General features: G+C 40.3%; 1 protein-coding gene across 1 annotated transcript in view; it reads left to right on the plus strand.

The window, feature by feature from the left end:
* The window catches only part of LOC105744900 (zinc finger protein 420-like), a gene marked incomplete at its 5' end in the record, with an annotated part of 115,312 nt that overhangs the window by 80,754 nt on the left and 11,301 nt on the right, over positions 1 to 23,257 (plus strand). The window contains 2 exon segments of the mRNA XM_071216537.1: positions 154 to 971; positions 974 to 985. Coding sequence (XP_071072638.1) covers positions 154 to 971; positions 974 to 985 — 830 coding nt within the window.

Raw genomic sequence — 23,257 nt, forward strand, 5'->3', positions numbered from 1 at the left:
CAGTACTGATGGGATCTGAGAAAATTTATATGAGAGAGAAATCTTATCAGTGTATTAAATGTGGGAAAGGCTACTCTTGCATTGCAAAACACATATTGGAGAAAAACGTTGTGAATGCACAATATGTGGTAAATCCTTGAGCTGAAACACTAATCCTATTCAACATCAAAGAATATGTACTGGAGAGAAACCCAATGAATGTAATGAATGTGGGAAAACTTTTAGTCAGAGTACTAACCCTATTCAACATCCAAGAGTTCATACTGGGGAGAAACCTTATGAATGTAATGAATGTGAAAAAGCCTTCAGTCATAGGCCATCTCTTAGAAATCATGAGAGAATTCATACTGGAGAAAAACCCTATCCTTGTAACGAATGTGGGAAAGCCTTTAGCCATATTTCAGCCCTTACTCAACATCACGGAATTCATACTGGAAAGAAACCATATGAATGTACTGAATGTGGGAAAACCTTCAGCCGGAGTATACATCTTATTGAACACCAGGGAATTCATTCTGGGGAGAAATCCTACCAGTGTAAAGAATGTAGGAAAGTTTTTTGCCACAGCACATCACTAATCCAACATCAGAGAACTCACACCAGAGAAAAACCCTGCAAGTGTGCTGAATGTGGGAAATCCTTCAACCATACCCCAGCCTTCATTCAACATCAGAGAATTCATACTGGAGAGAAACCCTGTGAGTGCAATGAATGTGGAAAGGCCTTCAGTCGGAGCGCACATCTTACAGAACACCAGAGAACTCAAACTGGAGAAAAACCCTTTATTTGTAAGGAATGTGGAAAAACCTTCAGCTGAAGAACACACCTTATGGAACATCTAAAAATTCATTCTTGCGAGAAACCGTATCAATGTAATGAATGTTAGAAACTACTTTGCTATTGAACATCACTAATTCGACATCAGAAAACTCACAGAGGAGAGAAAACCTACCTTTGTAATGAATGTGGGAAAGCTTTAGCTTAAGCTCAGCCCATACTAAACATAAGCAAACACATACAGTAGAGAAACCTACCAATGTAGTAAATGCGGTGATATTTTTTTGTTATAATACATTGTTAGTTTGACATCAAAGATCTCATTTCAGAAATAAAATCTTACCAGAGTAAGGAATGTGGGAAAGCCTGCAGCCATAATCGTCACACATGAGCATTCACAGTGGCAAAAAACCCTAGGTTTATTATGTGAGTAAAACTTCAGGTGAAATACCCATTCACTCAAAACTATACTCTTTCTGCTAAGAAGAAACACTGTTCTTATAATTAATCTGGAAAACTTGTTAGCATTGAGAGAAAAGCTGTAATGGAATTATTCATACAGATTGAGTTTTTTTAAAAGAAATTTTTTATAAAGACAATTTTTTGCAGATGTACATATTTGCTTATAATTTAAAAATAAAGCCTTTCTGGTACACAGAATTTCTAGTGAAATGAAAATTGTTCACTGTACACATAATCTCTTGTCTTGTTAGTAATTCCCATGTTAATGTGCAATGTTAAATACATTTATAGAGGGTTTGAATAACAAAATTGGCAAGTTTGATTAATAGCCATAGAAAAAAGGTATTTTTTACTCAACAGATAAAATATAATTTTTCCAACATTCATAGAATATTTTTGATATGCTATAAATATGCCTAAAAAGAAAATCTGAACAAATTCTACCAGAGCAAACTATTCAGAACCTTCCAATTTTTTCTTACCAATAGAAATGGAATAGCAATAAAATTACAAAGGAAAACTAAAGGCTCAAAATTATTTAGAAATTAAAAATAAATCAGAAGAGGAAAAATGCAATTATTGGAAAACAATAAAGCTAGAACATAAGGGGAACAGACTTGGCCCAGTGGATAGGGTGTCCATCTACCACATGGGCAGTCTGCAGTTCAAACCCCTGGCCTCCTTGACCTATGTGGAGCTGGCCCATGCACAGTGCTGATGCGCGCAAGGAGTGCCGTGCCATGCAGGGGTGTCCCCACGTAGGGGAGCCCCACGCACAAGGAGTGCGCCCCGTAAGGAGAGCTGCCCAGCCCGAAAGAAAGTGCAGCCTGCCAGGAATGGCACCACCCACATGGAGAGCTGGCACAACAAGATGACACAACAAAAAGAAACACAGATTCCTGTGCCGCTGACAACGACAGAAGTGGACAAAGAAACACAGCAAGGGAAACGGACTTTGGCCCAGTGGTTAGGGCGTCCGTCTACCATATGGGAGGTCCACGGTTCAAATCCCGGCCCTCCTTGACCTGTGTGGAGCTGGCCATGCACAGTGCTGATGCGCGCAAGGAGTGCCGTGCCGCGCAAGGGTGTCCCCCGCGTGGGGGAGCCCCACGCACAAGGAGTGCGCCCGTGAGGAAAGCCGCCCAGTGTGAAAGGAAGGAGCACCCTGCCCAGGAATGGCGCCGCCCACACTTTCCTTGCTGCTGACGACAACAGAAGCGGACAAAGAAACGAGACGCAGCAAATAGACACCAAGAACAGACAACCAGGGGAGGGGGGGAAATTAAATATATAAATAAATCTTTAAAAAAAAAAAAAAAAAAAAAGAAACACAGCAAAATGGACACAGAGAGCAGACAATGGGAGGTTGGAGGGTGAAGGAGAGAGAAATAAAAATAAATAAATAAATAAATCTTAAAAAAAAAAGCTAGAACAAAACATTCCATTTAAGAAGATAGGAAAAAGAATAACAACCCCAAAGAAAAATAAAAGGAATGCCTTACTATGGATAAAAGCATACATTTATGAAAGAAGTACAAAAAGAGATTTGATAAACCAATAGACAAAATTTCAGGAAGTAGGAACAAGGAATAGAAGAGTAAACAACATCCAGGAGTAAGGAAATGAATAGGAATACAAATAAAAAAAGAAGTTAACATTTCTAATTCAGTCACAAATCAGGTTTAGCAGTTTAATAAAATCAGTCATTAGGTTTATCCTAGTACTGCCAAATTAGTTCAAAAGTATAAATACACATTACTAAGTAAAGAAGAAAAAGCATATATATATATATATATATATTTTTTTTTTTTTTTTTTTTTTTTTTTTTTGAGGTAATGGAGCCAGGAATTGGACTCTGGACCTTGTATGTGGGAGACTGACACGCAATCTCTGAGCCACATCCACACCCCTGGGATGGGTTTTTTCATTTACTTTTTTCATTTTGTTTTGTTTTTAGGAGGCAGCAGCTCTCATTGGGAAGGCGGCACTCAACTGATTGAGCCACATCTGTTCCCTACATAGTATCTTAATAGATGGAGAAAAAGTATTTGGTAAAATTCTGCAGGAATTGGTGGCTTTTAAAACATTAGGAATAGAAGGAAACTTCCTTAAACTGATAAATGACATTTACCAAGAACCTGCAGTAAACACCCTAAATAACAGAAGCACTCTTCTCCAGAGACAAGAGTCATACAAAGAATATTTGGTGTCACCACTGTTAGTCAACATTCTCGTGAAGGTCCCAGGTAATTCAATAAGAGAAAAAAGAAATAAGCTATTAATATTTGTAAGGAAGAAGACTGACATCATTTGAGATGATCAAAAAACCCAACTAATAGAAATAATAAAGTGGATATATGAAAGTGACATTCACAATACATTTCTAAAAACACCAGAAATTTAAAGATTCTAAGATATAAGAAGAATAAGTAAGCCTTTTCTAAAGAAGAGGGAGAATAATAGTTAATAAATATACATGATTGAAAATAATAGTATAAACACATCACTTGTCTCAAATTTATCTTTAATTTTGTACATTTACTCAATGGAATAAAAAAAATAACAGCGCTATTGAGATGTCATTTACATGCCCGAAAGTAAACTTTTGAAAGTGTACAGTTCAGTGCTTTTTACTATATTTACAGAGTTGTGTACCCATCTCCATAATCAGCTTTAGAATATTTTCATCACTTCAAAAGGAAAACCCTTATTCCTTAGCAATCACCCCCATGCTCTCTCTTCGCCAGCCCGTGCAATACACTCATCTACTTTTTCTTACTATGGATTTGTCTAATCTGGCCATTTCATAGATGGGATCATAGAAGATGTGAGCTTTTTTTTTGAGGGGGGGGAGGTGTACCGGGGAATGAACCCGAGACCTTGTACATTGAAAGCAGGTGCTCAACCACTTAGCTACACCCACTACCCCCTTTTGTGACTGGGTTCTTTCTCTTAGCATAATTTTTTCAAGGTTCATCTATGTTATAGCATACATGCTTTTTATGGCCAAATAGTTTTCTCTATAATGGATATATCACCTTTTCTTTATCCAGTCATCATTTGATGGATTTTAGGGTTGTTTACACTTTTGGGCTATTAGGAATAGTGCTGTTATAAACGTGTGCAATATATGTTTTCATAAATTTGGGGGCCAAATAGTAATTCTGAAGAACTGCCAGTCTATTTTCCAAAGTGTTGCGCTATTTTACATTCCTTCCAGCAATGTATGAAGTTTATCCACATCCTTGTGTACATTTGTTATTATCTGACCTTTTGGTTATATCCTAGAGGGTATTAAGTGGTATCTCATTGTGATTTTGATTTGCATTTCATTAATGACTAATGATGTTGTAGCTTTGTAATGTCAGGCAGTGAAATTCCTCCCACATTGCTCTTCTTTTTTAGAACGCTTTTGGCTATTTGGGTGCACTTTCCTTTCCAAATGAATTTGGTTATTTCCTTTTCTAATTCTGTAAAGTAAGCTGTTAGTATTTTGATTGTATTGGATTGAATCTATAAATCAGTTTGGGTAAGATTGATATGTTCACAATATTTATTCTTCTAATCTATGAACACGGAATGTCTTTCCATTTGTTTAGGTCTTTTAAAATTTCTTTTAGCATTGTTTAATAGTTTTCTGAATATAGGTCCTGTACTTCTTTGGTTAAATTAATTCCTAGGTATTTGAGTCTTTTTGTTGCTATTGAAAATGTGATTTCCCCCGATTTCCTCCTCAGATTGTTCAGTACTAGTGTACAAAAACATTACTCATTTTTGGGTGTTGATCTTGTATCCTGCCACTTTGCTGAACTCATTTGGTAGCTCAAGTAGCTTTGTTCGTTGATACTTAAGGATTTTCTAAGTACAGGATCATGCCATCCACAAACAGTGAGAGTCTTACGTCCTTTTTTCCTATTTGGATGCTTTCAATATTTTTTTCTTGTCTAATTGCCCTAGCTAGAACTTCTAGTACAATATTGAAAGACCATGGTGACAGTGGGCATCCTTGTCTTGTTCCCTCTATAGAGGGAAAGCTTTCAACCTCTCCCCACTGAGTATGTTGGCTGTGGCTTTTCACATATGCCTTTTTATCCTATTGAGGAATTTTCCTTCTGTTCCTAAATTTTGAAGTGTTTTTATCAAAAAAAGGATGCTAGATTTTGTCAGATGCCTTTTCTGCATCAATTGAGATGACCATGTGTTTTGTTTTCCTTCAACTTGTTAATGTGGTGTATTATGTTGATTGATTTTCTTATGATGAACCAGCCTTGTATACCATGAATAAATCCCACTTGGTTGAGATGTGTAAGTCTTTTGATATGCTGTTGGATTCAATTTGCAAGTATTTTGTTCAGAATTTTTGCATCTATGTTCATTAGAGAGACTGGTCTGTAATTGTCTTTTCTTGAATATCTTTATCTGGCTTTGGTATTAGGGTGGTATTGGCTTCATAAAATGTGTTGGGCAATTGTCCCTCCTCTCAAAATTTTTTGTAAGAGTTTAAACAGGATTGGTGTTAATTCTTTTCAAAATGCTTGGCAGAATTCACCTGTGAAGCCATCTGGTCCTGGACTTTTCTTTGCTGGAATATTTTTGATAATAGATTCAATCTCCTTAAATGTGATTGGTTTGGTAAGTTCTTGTATTTCTAATAGCATCAGTGTAGGTTGGTTGTGCATTTCTAGGAAATTGCCCATTTCATCTTGGTTGTCTAATTTGTTGGCATACAGTTTGTCTTTCATAATATCCTCTAATGATTCATTTTGTCTCTGTGGGGTCAGTTGTAACTCCTCTGCTTTCCTTTCTGATTGTATTTATTTGCATCTCTCTCTTTTTCTTTGTTAGGCTATAGGGGTTTGTCAATTTTATTGACTTCTCAAAGAATCAGCTTTTGATTTTGTTGATTTTTCTCTTGTGGGTTTTTTTTTTTTTTTTGTTGTTATTCTCAATTTCATTTATTTCTGCTCTAATCTTTATTATTTCTTTCCTTCTGCTTGCTCTGGGGTTGGTTTGTTGTTCTTTTTCTAGTTTCTCTAATTGTTCAGTTAAATCTTTGAGTTTAGCTCTTTTTTCTTTTTTAATATAGGCATTTAGGGTTCTACATTTCCCTCTCAAGTCTGCCTTTGCTTTATCCCATAAGTTCTGATATGTTGTATTCTTGTTTTCATTTGTCTCAATATATTTAGTGATTTCATTTGCAATTTCTTCTTTGACCCACTGATTATTTAGGAGTGTGTTGTTCAGCCTCCAACATTTCTGAACTTGCTTCTTCCCTGTCTATTATTGATTTCCAGTTTCTTTGGAAATGAATTATGATCTGAGAAGGTGCTTCGTATAATTTCAATCTTTTTATATTTATGGAGAGCTGCACTGTGCCCTCACATGTGGTCTATCCTGGAGAAAGATGCATAGGCACTTGAGAAGAAAGTATAACCCACTAAGTTTGGATGCAGTGTTCTGTAGATGTCTGCTTATCATATTGTTCAGTTTCTCTATTTCCTTGTTTTTTTTCTGTCTAGTTCTATCTAATGATGTGAGTGGGGTGTTGAAGTCTCCAACAATTATTGTAAAGAGGTTCTATTTCTCCCTTTAGTTTTTCCAGAGTTTGTCTCATGTATTTTGGGGCACTCTGGTTAGGTGCATAGATATTTTTGACAGTTATATCTTCCTGGTGGTCTTTTCCTTTTATTAATATATAATGACCTTTTGTATCATTAATAACTTTTTTACATTTAAAGTCTGTTTTGTCTGATAGTAGCACAGCTATCCCTGCTCTTTCCTGGTTACTATTCGTGTGAAGTATCTTTTTCCAACCTTTGACTTGCAGCTGGTTTGTATCCCTGGGTCTAAAGTCAGTTTCTTGTAAGCAGCATATGGCTGGTTCATGGTTTTTTATCCATTCCATCAGCCTGTATCTTTTGATTGGGGAGTTTAATCCATTCACATTCAATGATACTACTGTAAATGTGCTATTTACTTCCTCCATTTTATTCTTTGGTTTTGATATGTGATATTTTTGTCTGTCTTGTTACTATTTTGGTTATCCTTTCTGATATTCTTTCTTCTAAATTCTTCCCCAAGCCTGTCTCTCCTGTCTTTTTCTTTCTGGTTCTAAGGCTTCCTTTAATATTTCCTGCAAAGGTGGATTATTTTTTGCAAACTCTCTTAGGTTCTGTTTGTTTGTGAATATTTTCTATTTACCTTCATATTTGAAGGACAGTTTTACTGGATAAAGAATTCTCAGCTGGTAGTCTTTCTCTTTCAGTATCCTAATTGTATCATACACTGTCTTCTTGCCTCCAGGGTTTCTGAAGAGAAATCTGCGGTAAGACTTATTGGGTGTCTCTTGTACATGATGGTTTGCTTCTCTCAGAATTTTCTCTTTATCTTTGACATTTGACATTCTGAGTAGGATGTGTCTTGGAGTATGTCTGTTCAGATTTATTCTGGTTGGGGTATGGTGTGCTTCTTGGACTGTAAGTTCAGTTCTTTCACAGGAGTTGGGAAATTTTCAGCTATCATTTCCTCAAATACTGTTTTGCCCCTTTTCCCTTCTCTTCTCCTTCTGGAATTCCCATGACATATGTTATTGTGTTTTGTGTCATCATTTAACTTTCTGAGTCCCTGCTCAATAAGATTAAGTGCTGATTTCTCACCGAAAACCACGAAGGAAAGAAGACAGTGCTATGACATATTTAAGATACTTCAAGAAAAAAACTTGCAGCCAAGAATCTTATATCCAGCAAGACTCTCTTTCAAAAATGAGGGTGAGATTAGAATATTCACAGATAAACAGAAACTGAGAGAATTTCTAAGCAAGAGACTAGATTTTCAGGAGATAGTAAAGGATATGCTAGAGCCCGAAAAGAAAAGACAGCAGACAGAGGCCTGGAAGAGAGTCTAGAAATGAAGATTATATCAATAAAAAGAACTAAAACTGTCAAAAGAGTAGTGAAAGTAAAATATGACATAAAATTCCAATAGTCAGGGAAAAACTTAAACAGTGATGTAAAGCACTTGTATTCAGAAAACTGCAACTCAATGTTAAAAGAAATTTTAAAAGACATAAATAACTGGAAGAATATTCCATGCTCATGGATTATAAGACTAAATATCATTAAGATGTCAATTCTACTCAAATTGATATACAGAATCAATGCAATCCCAATAAAACTTTCACCAGCACTTTTTAAAAAAGTGAGTACATGATTATCAAATTTATTTGGAAGGGTAAGTGGTCCTGAAGAGCCAGAAACATCATCAAAAGGAAAAGCAAATCCTCATCTCCAGACTTTAAATCATATTACCTAGTGATAGTGGTAAAAACAGCATAGAAGTGGCATAAAGACAAACACATAGACCAGTGGAACCAAATCAAAGGTTCAGAAACAGACCCTCACATGGACAGTCAAGTGATTTTTGACTAGCCTGTCAAACCCACACAGCTCGGGCAGAATGGTCCATTCAACAAATGGTGCTGAAAGAACTGGATATCCACAGCCAAAAGAAGGAAGGAGGACCCCTAGTTCACACCTTATCCAAAAAATTAACTCGAAATGGATCTAAAACCTAAAAATAAAAGCAAGAACCATAAAACTTCTAGAAGAAATTGTAGGAAAATATCTTCAAAACCTGGTGGTAGGTGGTGAATTCTTAAAGGAGATAAGAGAAGGACTGAGATGGACTGCTGATGTTTAATATATGTAGAAGTTTTAATTAGCTTTACCGTAAAAGTGTGGAAATGTATAGAGTGAATGGTAACAAATAGTGATGTGGCTGAAAATGGTAGTCTAGGTATGTAAATGCCAACTGACAAAATGCTAGAGAATAATCTAGGGACTGAATAGCACTGTAAACCAAGAGGTGGATGAGAATTGTGGTTGATGGTACAGATGCAAGAGTGTCCTTTGCGAACTAGAGCAAATGTATATCACTACTGCAGGGTGTTGGGAATGTGGAGACGCATGGGGAAAATACAGCTGGAGTGACCTATGGACTGTGATTAGCAGTAATAATATAATATTCTTGCATCTATGTCGAAGATGTACTGTGTTGATAATGGGGCAGTATGGAAAATGTGAGCCAAATATACGCTATGGACATGGTAACAATCATATGATATTATCTTATCTGTAACAAATGTTCCACCAGAGTGGTATGTTGATAGAAGGGTGTTGTTTGGGAATTCTGCACATGTGCATGATTGTTCTATAAGTTTACAACTTCTGTCATAAAAAATATATTTAAAAAATAATAATAGGGTGGGTTACGGGAAAAACACACCAAATGTAAGATAAGGAATATAATTAATAGTAAGACTTTGACAATATTCTTTCATAATCTATAGCAAACATCTCATGACAATGCAAGGTGTTGGTAAAGGGTTGATGCATGGGACCCCATATGATATTATGCATGTTTGCTTTGTAAGTTTACAACATTTACTGTACACTTAATTGTTTATGTATGTTCATATATAAATGATATAAAGATAGTAATAGGGTGGGTTGGGGGAAAATACTTCGGTTAGTAGTAATATTTAGACAATGCTCTCTAATCATTAGTTAAAAAGGTTTAACAACAGTGCAAGGTATTGGTGGTAGGGTACGTTATGAGAGTCTTGTAGGATGTCATATATGTTTGTTTTGTAAGTTCACAACTATTACTATACACTTATTGTTTATGTATGTTTATGTATTGTGTATCTTAAAGCTCATTTTTTAAGTGCATGCATATTTAGAATAGTTATGTCTCTTGATGAAATGAACCTTTTATTGATACGTAGTGCCCCTCTTTATCCCTGGTGACTTTCTTTGCTCTGAAGTCTACTTTGATGTTAATATAGTCACGGCAGCTTTCTTGTGATTGGTGGCATGTCTCTATCCATCCTATTACTTTCAATCCACCTATATATACATATTTGAAGTACGTTTCTTATAGACACATATTTGGGTCTTTTTTACTTATCCAATCTGACACTCTCTTTTAACTGGTATATTTGGACCATTCAAATTTAATGTAATCATTGATAAGTTTGGATTTTTCCTTGTTTTCTGTCTGATTCCCCAGTTTTAGTCACTCTATATTTCTCCTTTTCTGCCTTCTTTTGGATTCTTTGAACACATTTTACTATTACACTTAAATATAAATTTGTTTTATTTTGACTACATTTCTTTATATTTTTAAAAAGATTTATTTATTTATTTATTGTCCCCCTTCCCTTCCTCCCACCCCTCTGCTCTTTGCTGTCTGTGTTGTCTCCTCCTCTCATCTTTTCTCCTCTACGATTCACTGGGATTTGATCCTCAGACCCCTGATGTGGGAAGAGGTCCCCTGTCAATTGCGCCACCTCAGTTCCTGGTTTCTGCTGTGCTTCACCTTAGCTCTCCCCTTGTCTCTCTTTTGATGGGTCACCATCTTGCTGCGTGACTTGCTTGCATGGGCCCTGGCTCGTCCCGCGGGTACCTGCCCGGGCACTGGCTCACTGTGCAGGCACGCTTTCTCTTCTTTTTCACCAGGAGACCCCCAGGGATCAAACCCACGTCCTCCCATATGGCAGGCAGAAGGCCCACCACCAGAGCCACTTCCGCTTCCCTCTTTGTATATTTTTTAATGGTTGCTCACAGGACAACAAAATACATACTTTTCATGCTGTACTTAGAATCAATATTTTCATTACTTCATTTGGAATGTAGATGCCTTACCACCATATAGTCACCTTACTTGTTCCTTTTATGCTGTATTTGTCTCACATACACATTGAATAATTTGGGGTTGTGTTCTGGATAGTTTGAATATGAATTTATGAGACAGTGGGTCTTGTTTAAACACTTCCTGGTTTAGCAGGTAATTGACTCACTTAGGTTCAGGAAACTCACTGAGTTTGAATTTTTCCACCTTCTTTCTGATACTTTTAAGAGATCTCAAATAACTGCCTATGCATTTCTAGATTTTACAATTGTGTTCAATGGGAAAGAAAGTCTGGTGTGAGTTTACTCCTTCTTGTCCAGAACTGGAACCAGTCAACATGTTTGCCGTGTGACCCAGCCATTCTACTCCTGGGTATATTTACCCTTCCTCTCCCCTCCAGATGAAACCACAGGACCACACACAGACTTGTCTCCAATCTGAGGCTGCAGGGACTCGGCTAGTTTACGGACCTGACCTGGTGCTCCGGCGCTAGTGGTGACGGGTAACCGCGCCCGAGGCCGCTCCCGCGGGAGGTGGCCCCGCCCTTATCGCGGCGTCTCTTGGGGCGCGGCCATCTTGGCGGCATCAAACTCTTTCAGCCGAGCCGAGTTTCTTTACACCCAGGCGGCCTCAGCAAGAGGGGAGCAAGACAGAGGGAGGGGTCTATTTGGGTGCTTCTTTGGACAGTTTTGTTTCGGGGTGGGGAGGAAGGGGCTGGTGGTGGTGGAGGGTAGTCGGGGACTCCACAGGGAGACTGCGCGGCCCGCTGTGTCCAGCGCGGGGAGGGCTTGGGACAGAGGCAGCTTGGGCTGGAGAGCAGCGAGGGCGAGGAGCAGGAGACCAAGATCCGATCCAGGGAGCAGGCGACACCAGCCGACAGGCCGGCCCAGCTCATCCTCAGTCCCGGCGGGCCCTGGGAAGCTGAAGCTCAGAGAAACAAGCAGCGTTTTTCATTCCATGCAGCCAGTAGAACAGGAACACGAGCCTAGTCCAGAGTGCCTCCTGTCTGTTCACGGAAAGCTATGCCTTCTCCCTTCCTTTCCCGCCAACACATGCAGGGGCTGTTGATTCCCACCTGAAGGTGAGAAGGGACTGGACTCCCAGAAATTATCTACCTTGAACCATCTAGGAGAGAGCGTAGTAAATAAATTTTGACTATTTTTGATACACAATTTTCTGAGATCTTGGGCTAATTTCCTCTTTTGAGAAAATTTGGTAGAATGTTCAATTGAGAGAATGCTAAAAGATTTGTAAAAATATGACCAATAACTAACCAGTGTCCTGAAGTGATTTCTTTTGTCCTGGTGACACCTGGGCTACTTATGTATCTTCAGAATCACAATGTGAAAGGCTGTTTTATTTGCTCATGGCTTATGGCTTTTCTTAGAACTGAAAAGAAAAATTTTGAAAGCTTTTTAATACACTTGGGCATGAAGCAACCAAAACAGGGTTTTTGGAATGCCACACAGCAGGTCTCTTTCCATTCCTTTATTTATTTGCCACATGTTTGTTTAGGTCATGCATTGTGCTCTTGTGGCCATTGACACGGCAGGTAACAAGCAGCCGGTGAAAGAGGTAGCCAAGTAGGGCCCAAGGTTGGACCTGGAGAAGCCAGCACAGGCAGGAATCAGCTTGGTTTTCTAGGAGTATAGAGAAGACATTGGAGGTTTTGAGTAGAGGAGTAACATGATCTCATTTCCATTTTTATAAGTTTGCTCTGGAAGCTCTGAAGAAAATAGGTTGCACTTGTGAATGAAAATCAATAAGGAAACGATTAGAGCCAGAAGCCATTGCTACTTTCTAACATTTTTCCTCAGCTAATTTCAAAAGGGGACCATGAATATCAGTTCTGTATTCTGCTGAGGCTCTCCAACTAATTGTGGCAAATTATGTTTACGCTGATGTATGTGTGTAATAAACACCGGGGAATACTCCTGATCACAGAAACCTTCCTACCCTGCACAGAGGAAGAAAGAAAGGCGGCTTCTGTGGTGTGCTGTGGCATGCACTTCCGCGTCGACTGGCCAGCAGGGGGCGACGCTCAGCCTTGCTGCGCTGCCAGCTCCTGCTCTTTCAAGGCATGCAGTGGGCCCATCAGCTGTCCTCTTTGCCAGCTTCAACCAGCTTCAACTGTGTCCCAAGCTGCTGATGGAAAATCGAGTTAGAAATTCTTCCCCTTTCTTCCACGGATGAGCTGAAGCAGATCCGAGCATGGACAGTGATCTTGGAGAGGCTGCTGCTCCTGTGGCCCCATAGGAACAGAGCTTCTAAGGCCACCTATTATCTACAAGATACTAAATCAAATGGACGTTTTCAGTCCTCATTTTACTTGACTTTTCAGACAACACTCTCCAAGACATATCATTACATAGTGTTTTAGTCTGCTGGGATGCAGAAATGCAATATATCAGAAGTGGGTTAGCTTTTACAATGGGGATTTATTGGCTTGCACGCTTACAGTTTCAGGGCTGAGAAAAAGTCCAGATCAGGGCATCATCAGGTGATGCTTTCTCTCCAGAGACCAACTGCCAGCAATCCTGGACTCCTTTGTCACATGGCAAGGCACACGTGGCATCTGCTGGGCTCTCCCTCCTCCTCTGGGCTTCCTTGCTTTCATCTTCTTGCTTCCATGGTTCTCTCTCAGCTCCTGTGTCTGTCTCTTCCCTATTTATCCCATTTATAAAGGACTCCAGGAAGAGGATTAACACTTACCCAGGGTCATGCCTTACTGAAGTAACATAATCCAAAGGCCCTTAACTGAAGTAACACAATCAAAAGTCTGACCTGCAGTAGGTTCACGCCCTCAGGTGGGGTCCATCCAGCTTCAAACTGTCACACATGGTCTACACCACATGTGGTTAAGCTCAACATCACAGTCATTTAACACAGAATGACATTTGGTCTTTCTCATTGTATAAAACTGTGTCTTTAGGTGACTGATAAAAAATAACAAACACATTGTACAATACTGGATTTGGAAATAAGGTATTTGAAGATTCTGGTACACTTTAAAAAATATATTTCAAATAAATCTGTCCCATATATACTATTTAGAGACTATTTTGATTTCTCTTGAATTCCAAATGAAATCTAAGTGCTAAAATAAAAACTGATGGTTACCCCCCCAAAATTAGTCAAACTCCATGGCATACAGGCACTGCATTAATGTGTATTTGGTGAATTAAGTAGAGCAAAACCAAGTAATATTAGTTATTGCCAAATTCTTTTAGGCAGTTAACAGTTTCACTTTAAGCATTCCTCTAAGAATTTATGTTTCTTACATTATTGATTAAATATGCTTACAGTACTAAAAATTCTCTTATTTTTTATCTTTATTTTTTTATTTTTATATTTTTTTGTCTTTTTTTTTAATAATAAATTCAAAAAATATGAGGTCCCCATCCATATACCTCCCACCGCCCTCACCTCACTCCTCTCCCCACAACAACAATCTCCTCCATCATTATGAGAAATTCATTGCACTTGGTGAATACATCTCTGAGCACCGCTGCACCTCATGGTCAGTGGTCCACATCATACATCATAGCCCACACTCTTCCACATTCCACCCAGTGGGCCATGGGAGGACATACAATGTCCGGTTACTGTACCTGCAGCACCACACAGACAACTCCAAGTCCCGGAAACGCCCCCACATCACATCTCTTCCTCCCACTACCTACCCCCAGCAGCCACCATGGTCACTTTCTCCACACCAAGGCCACATTTTCTGCAATTACTAATCACGATAGTTCATCAATAGAATATCAGTAAGTCCACTCTAATCCATACTCTATTCCTCCATCCTGTGGACCTTAGAATGGTTGTGTCCACTCCACATCTATATCAAGAAGGGGCTTAGATTCCACATGGATGCTGGATGCAATTCTCCTGCTTTCAGTTGCAGGCAGACTTGGTTCCCTGGTGTGGTGGTTGACCGTCTTCACCTCCATGTTAGATGAGTGGGGTAAGTTCAATAAGCCAGAGTGTAGGAGTTGCAAGTCTGTTGAGGGCAGGGCCTGGCTATCACATGGTCAGTCCAGAGATTCAGGTCCCCTGGGTATACATTAACCCCCAGCACCAACTACAGTTCCAGTAAAAGTAAAAGGAGAGACTTGTGGACAAAGATCACATCTAAGTCCAGCTCCATCGCACAGAAACACAAACTCCAAAGTAGGGCCAACTGAGATGGCACTGAACTCCATCTGCCATGGCCATAGAACCTGTGGGTCTCTATAGCCCTCAGCAGAACCAATAAATAGGGCTGTATCTACTTTATCTGTCTCTGGGACTCTGCTCAGGTGTGCATAAGGGCAACCCCTCTGATAACCTCCTGGCTCTTTTTGAAGACTCATAGCCATATAAACTCATTTGTCCTTTCCATTTCCCCCCTTTTATTCAGGTCAAGAAGCATTTTTAACTCCTAGTATTATATGTAGACTGAGATAGTCTGCTGGTCTTGGTTGACCCTTTTATTCAAGGTCATTTTCTAGTTACATCATCAGCTGGTACTTGGTAGTAATCCCTCGGCACCAGGGAGGATCATCCTCGGGAGTCATGTCCCACGCTGGGGGGAAGGCAACACATTTACATGCTGAGTTTGGCTTTGAGACTGGCCACATTTGAGCAACATGGAGGCTCTCAGGAGGTAACTCTTAGGCACCCTGCAGCTCTAGGCCTTGTTCTTATAAAAATTATTTTATTTCACATCAATGATTACAGTTCAGGAAAAGAAAATCATCAGTAGTATCACTATTATTTGTTTGAACCACATGAAACTTCCAAACTCTGTCCTCTAAAAATGGAAGTTTCATATGAGTCATCTCAATACATGCTAAGGAATAAAGTCCTAACCATAATTAATAAAACCATTCATGATAGGATACATAGAAAAATATGTTTTAAGTGGAGATAAAAAGAACACAGCAGGATTTAGCCACACCATGAAATCCCTGAGAAAGGTGAAAATTTGAACGCATTGTATGTACATTATTTTAATATCTGTCCTTGTGGGCTCATGTGGCATCTGCTTATATTAAAACACAATAAATTAAACATACACATGCACACACAGATATAACTAAAATATTGGCACGGCTTTCCTCCCTGATTCTGATTTTTAAAAAACAACAACAGTTAAATGCTATCCAAACTGTTTAAAAATATCTATGAAAACCATCAAATGAGTGTGAATACACTCATTTTGAGGAATGAGAATATAAAAGTCTTGGCAGTCATATTGTAAAGGGCACTAAAAACTCAATCAACAACTGCAAAAACTGCAATAACTCAATTCAATTCTGACTCTAACTACTGGGAATTAGGCCAGACTCCAAAGGTACAAGCAATCCTTTCTCTAAAAGACTGTCCTACAGGCACCTACGACAAGTTTGGGGGCCCAGGCTGCCCATGCTTCTGACCAATTGGCTACAAATTTGGGGGTTCCTGCCATACCCATTAGGTTCAATAATTGACTAGAATGATTCACAGCACTCACTGAAGCCAGATACAGAAATATGGGAATAGACACACGGGTACTCTGCAGTACCCAGAAACATACACAAAAGATCTGGACGACTCATCTCAGTAAACATTTTCACATGTAGGTTATTGAGTGTTGCAATGAAGTTCGATTGCTCATCACCCTAAGCTAGCAATTACTTTCCACATTCAGATTCCCAGGTGTTTATTTTGCCTCAATCTCTTCTTTAGCCTTGAGTCCCAGGTGGCTCTGTACCTGTTTGAAATTTTTACCTAGCATGTTCAAAGCCATCTAAAAATCAATGCATCCAAACGGAATCATTTTTTCCTTCACTTCTCCCTCCTTCAGTGTTTCCTGTCTTCATGAGTACATTTGCAATTCATCTAGTGAGACTAATGAGGAAATTTTAGAAATTAACCTTGATACCTCACACTCTGTAGACCACATATCTACTGCATTTCCAGATCTTATTTATTTTGCTTCTAAAAATTGCCTGGCTCCATCCACTTCTGTTCCAGCTAACACGTTCTCCTGACAGAATGCTGCAGTAGACTCCTAAATCATCTACCAGCATTCTTTCCTGCCTCCCCACTGCCCATTGCTATCCATTCTCTACACTGCTGCCAGAGTGAGTTCTAAAAGACTCATTTCTGATCATACCTCTCCCCTGCTTTTTTTTAGAGTTAGAGGAATATATTTAGTGGTTTTTTATTTTTTAAAGATTCATTTAGACTTCCTGGTAGTCTACTTTAGTCCACCGTTCATTCCCGAATCCTGACGATTCTGGGATGGTCATGTCCACTCTACCTCTAAATGAGATGGGCCTGCGATTCCATAGGGCCAGTGGATAGAACTCTCTTGCTTGCAGTTGTAAACACTCTCAGTTCCTCAGCATGATAGTTGTCCATCATCATCTCCTTGTTACTTGTCCTGGTTGAGACCAATGAACTGGAGTGTAGGTGTTGCAACTCAGTTGAGATTCATGGACAGCCCAAAGATTTAAGTCTCTCGGATGTACACCTAACACCTCTAGTACTAATTATAGGTTCAAATAGAAGGGCTGAAGAGCCATGAGTAGGGAAACCACAGCGTCCAACTCTGTCACACTGGGGAGCATATATTCCAAAGTAGGTTCACTGGCAAGACACCAAACTCCTGAGCTGTCTGCCCTGACTATCGTGTCTGGATGTCTCCAGAGCCCTCATAGCCCTGCTACTTGTGGTAGTATCTACTTTGGCAGTCAATGAGTTCCACTGAGATGTGCAAAATTGTAACTTCTGGAATGTTCTGACTCACTTTGAAGTCTCTTAACCATATAAACTCATTTGTCTTTACCTTTTCCCCCTTTTGGTCAAGGTCTTTTTTCAGTTGCCTTGCTAGTTGGTGCTTGGTAGTAATCCCTCAGTGCCAGGGAGGCACATCCCAGGAGGCGCATTCCCAGGAGGCTTCCCTGCTTTTAAAACTCTTCGACAGTTTCCCATTTTGACAAAGTCAAAATCCTTAAAATGACCTTCACGGCTCTGCATGACCTGGCCTTTGTCCCCCTCTCTATGCTCAGCCCACTTCATAATCTACTTGTTTCTATCTCTAGCAACACAGGCCTCCTTTTATTTCCCTGAACTTTCCAACTTCTTGACACAAGACCTTTGCTTATATAATATACTCTTGCTTCGACCTGGAATGCTCTTTTCCTCTTTCCTCTTTCTAATTGATTTATAATCATCCTTCTACTCTAAGTTTCCTTCCACATTCAATCATTTAACAAATATTCCTTGAGTGCTAATTACCTGGTTGCACTGAGCTAAATGCTGAGGATGAATTGGTGAACTAGGCATAGCCCTTGCCCCCGGTGGGTTTGCAGTTTTCCCCAACTATATTGGAACCCTCCGTTCTAAACCCTTTTGTTACTGTGTTTCTATGACACTTGTCCTTTGGTAATGTATTTATTTGCAACAAAGTAAGCTCCCCTGCTGGACGCTGTATCAGTTTACTGTGGCTGTTGTAACAACTTAACACAATCTTGGTTTGAAAAAAATCACATTTATTGTCTTACAGATCTGGAAGCCAGAAGTCCAAAATCAGGATCACTGAGCCAAAATCAAGGTGCCAGCTGGGAGATGCTCCCTCCAGAGGCTCTAGAGGAGAATGTGTTCCTTGCCTCTTCCAGCTTCTGTCCCCTGCTGACATGCTTGGCTTATGGCCCTATATCTCCAACCTGCACAGCCAGCATTTTCAGTTCTCTCTCTGTCCCATCTTCACAGCATCTTCTCCCCTCTCTGTGTGTAAAATCTTCCTTTGCCTCCCTCTTATGCAAGTGATTACAACTCACAACATGCAACATCACAGCAACAACTTTCTAAGCCAGGAAAACTAGACATTCGTTTCCTCATTAGGTCGCCTGTAGGAAAATAAAATCTTCCTTTCTGCCACCTTGTGACTGCATCTTATTACTGCTTTGCACGTTTTTTAAAAAAGCATTTTATTTATTTTATTTTATTATTTCATCTTATTTTATTTTTGAGATATTAAGGATATAACCTGGGGACCTCGTATGTGGGAAGCAGGCGCTCAATCACTTGAGCTACATCCGCTCCTCTTTGCTAGTTTTTTAAATGAAAAAGTTTCAGTGGACGCACCATAGGAAAACTGATTTTCCAAAAGAAAAAATCAAGATCTTCAACAGTCATCTGCCAAGATCCTTTTTGACCATATAGGATAACATTCACATGTTCCAGGGATTCGGATGTAAATAACTTTTGAAGAATGATTTTTCAACCTTTCCCAGCCTCTATACTCCACAAAGGGAAGGATCCAATCGCCTTCCTTATTTTCTCTAAGCAGTAGTGCTTGCACAGAGATGCTTGCTAAATATATTTTGAATGAATGGAGGACAGCACCCATGTGTAGTATTTCATAGCAGTCATGGCAATTTCCAGTTTTATTTTCATCTGCGTGCTTGTTCATTTAATGGCCATCTTCCCTACATTGGGCAAGAGTCTTGACCCTTCTTGGTTATTGCTGCCAAAGTACTGTCCCTGAATGAGGGCCAGGCATGGCGTATGCCTAGTTAACAATCAGATTCCCCAAGTGGCTGTGTGAAAGGAGGGATCACAACTAGGGAAATGCCAAGTGTCCTCAGGAGTAAGCATTCAAAGAACTTTTCCCCCAGAATTGTCGAGGTTCCTCTCCAATAGCCTGCCTGACCACACTCACCTACTCCCCAGGCTCTGTTCCCTTCCAGTCTCCCCTAAATATGGTCTAGCATATTTGCTATACACTCTGATTAAGCTAGAGAAAGCAACTCCCCAAATCACCCTACCCAAATTTGAATTGCTTAAACTAATCGTAGTTGAAAAAATGCAACAATAGTTCCTTACAGACAGGTGATAATTAATTAGCAGATTTCCACTGTTCAGCCCACTCTCATGATTCTTATCAATGTATCACAACATGCAACTTTATAAGCGAGTACTAGGCACTTCCTCATTGGGTCCTCTGCAGGGAAAGAAAATCTCTCTTTTCCTGCCGCCTTGTGGATCCTTCCTAGTTCTGCTTTGCTGGTGTTTAATGAAAGAATCTCTGTGGAAACATGAATCTTATCAGGATTTAGCATTTCTAGAAGAAAATTTATTTGGTTCTTTGGTTTATAGCACTTACTTCTTTTCAGGAGGCCAGACAAAAGGGTAGCCAATGAGGAAACTAGGTTTGGATTGAAAGTATAAATTTGGTGCCTGCTGTGGGCTAAGCTCAGCCATTCAGTATGTTTGGAATCAGAGAAGAATACAACCCGGTTGTTTTCCCTCCAGGGCTCAGTGTCCAGTGGAGGGAGATAGAGAATTATGTGGTACCAGGCCGTGAACAAAAGAATGAAGAGAAGGTAGGCTCTTTGGAAGGGGTGCACATGGAACGGAGCTAAGTGGCCTCAAGCTTTCTCCTGGGAAGCTGGGATCCCGTGGGTTGGTGCCCTCGGCAATAGGGTGCTTGTCTGTTCCCTGCTGGTTGTCAGGGACCTGTCTTCACCTCCGCCGCTGTTCTTTGCATGGACCTGGGCACTCGGCAAAAACTAATTGGTTCCTAATTTGGATGCTTGTGGCATTCCTTTTATCCAGAAAATACATCAGATCCTTGGGGCTGTAGGCAACAAAATGCAATAGCCTTTCTTCAGACAAGAAAAATCAACAACATGAAGCTACATTTCAGGCATGGAATAATGTGCTGAATTGCTCCAATGTTTGGAAACTGCACTGTTTTCTTTAGGCAAAGCAGGTCTTTGGAATGCAACTGTTTACCTCCCATCCTTTGAAGAGAACAGTGGGGAAGCATGAGTTTATTGTCAGAAGGGGCGATGCAAAGACCTATGGGGAAGAGCCAGTGTTTCTCAGTGGGGCATTACTGCTGTGCTGGCTGAAACAGCTGCACCTTGTAGGGGCTTGTCCTCAGCACTGCAGAGCGTCCATCATCCCCGGCTTCTGGGCACCAGATGTCAGTAGTGTTTCTTAGTGACCATGAAGACCAGAAATACCCCTATTCCTCCCAGAGTCCCAAACCCCTCCTTCCCCTAGGACTCGTGCTGCCAGAGGTAAAGAACCACTGACGCTTCTCACTGTCATTGATGGGTAAATTGAGGGCCAGATGGAAGGAACTTGCCTAGGTCACAGACAAGCCATATATCAAACAATCAGAGAAGGTTTGCTGAAAACCTACTATAGAGAGCTCAGGCACTTTACTAGAGCCTGGGCAAGCCACAGAAGTACCAGAAATGACCAGTTTTCCAAAGAGGACAGAAAGAGTGAAGGAGCTAAGATTTATTGATCATCCGTTGCATTCTAGCACCTTCGAAACCTGTCCATGTAATATTTGCCACAACTCTGAGGAAACAAAGACCCAGAGAAGTTAATTGTGGAGTAAGAATATGATCCCAGGTTCTTCGGACTCCAAAGTCAATTATCCATTCACTTATTACCTTTCCAGTGTATGTGCAAGTTTAGAAATTACTGTTAAAATAAATATTTTCCAAAATTTGGAAATAAGGTAAAAAGGATGACCATGTGTCCTTTAAAAGGTATGCTGGAGCACTGTCTAAAAAGCCTTGCTAAGTGTCATCTGGCTCTCTAGAAAATATAACTGTTTAACTTACTATTTACGATTGTTTAGGGCCCAGACTCTAAAGTTAGAGATCAACTAACAGAAAATCATGAAAGTACAAATGATTTTTTTTTCCAAGGAGGATAGGTATGTAAATGATTCTGTCCAATAGAGAAGATTACTGTAAAGGTTGTAGATTTATTGCCTTGTAAAACACTGACTCCTTGTATCTAACCTAGCAGTTTTATTCCAGATTTTTTTTATCTTTCTCACATCCTCTTTTGAACCAGCTGCCCTTCTTCTGGTTCCCTCAGTAATAAATTAATGAAATCATTGACACATGTTCACTACATAGTATGAGAATTAGGTTTTTAGTTCCTTGGAGATTATATTTTTTGGAGGATGGGTTATATTGTGTGCTAGCATTATGCCAATATCATTTGGCTGCTGCAGTGTGAGAGTAAAGCTCCAACTGCTATATAGAACAAATGAGAAGGCTGAGAGCCAGCAGAGTCAAAGACAGGGCTTTGGAGGAGGGATAATATTTGAATAGGTAGCAATAAAGGAGGGCTCTCCAGGGGAGGATTGCAACACAAGCAAAGAAAGAAGGAATTAAGCTTTTTGGTAGAGGCTGTGACTAGAAGAAGGGCGCCTGGTTTAGTCTTTCTCCTTGGATCAAGTTCTTGACCTCATGAGATGTGAATGTGAAGATTTTTGTTTAAAGACTACTGTAAGTGGTCATGGTGGCTGCTGGGTATGGGGAATGGGAGGAAGAGATGAGATGCGGAGGTGTTTTTGGGACTTGGAGTTGTCCTGGATGGTGCTGCAGGGACAATTACTGGACATTGTATGTCCTCCCATGGCCCACTGGATGGAAAGTGGGAGAGTGGGGGTTATGATGTGGACCATTGACCATGAGGTGCAGCGATGCTCAGAGATGTGTTCACCAAGTGCAATGAATGTCTCATGATGATGGAGAAGAATGTTGCTATGGGGGGAGGAGGGGGGTGGGGAGGGTTTGGGTATAGGAGGACCTCATATTTTTTGAATGTAATATTTAGAAAATGAAGAAAAAAATAAAAGACTACTATAGGGGAGTGGCTGTAGCTCAGTGGTTGAGTGCCTGCTTCCCCTGTTCAAGGTCCTGGGTTCAAATCCCTGGTACTTCTTAAACAAACAAGGAAGCGGATGTGACTCAAGTGAAAAGGCCTCCACCTACCATATGGGAGGACCTAGGTTCAATCCCTGGGGCCTCCTGGTAAAAAAGAAGAAGAGAAAGCGTGCCCACATGGCAAACCGAGTACCCCATGGTGACCCAGGTGCCCATGCGGTGAGCCTAGTGCCCGCATGCTGAGCCAGTGCCCATGTGGCAAGGCAGTGCCCATGTGAATCCCCACATGGTGAGCCAATGCCTGCGCGGTGAGCTGAGTGCCTGCACAGTGAGCCAGTGCCTGCGCAAGTGAGTCACGCAACAAGATGATGATGCAACAAAAGAGGTGAAGGGGAGAGTCAAGGTGAAGCGCAACAGAGACCAGGAACTGAGGTGGCACAATTGACAGGGAACAGCTCTCCACATCAGAGGTCCCCAGGATCAAATCCCAGTGAATCCTAGAGGAGAAAGATGAGAAGACAAAAAGAGAAATAGAAGAGAAGATCACACAGCGAATGGACACAGACAGCAAAAACAACAGGGTGGGGGTGGGGATGGGGTGGAGGAGGAGAAGGAAAAGAAAACCAAACCAAACAGACGAAAACTACTAT

Source organism: Dasypus novemcinctus, chromosome 8 (genome assembly GCF_030445035.2).
Source record: "Dasypus novemcinctus isolate mDasNov1 chromosome 8, mDasNov1.1.hap2, whole genome shotgun sequence".
Lineage (NCBI taxonomy): Eukaryota > Metazoa > Chordata > Mammalia > Cingulata > Dasypodidae > Dasypus > Dasypus novemcinctus.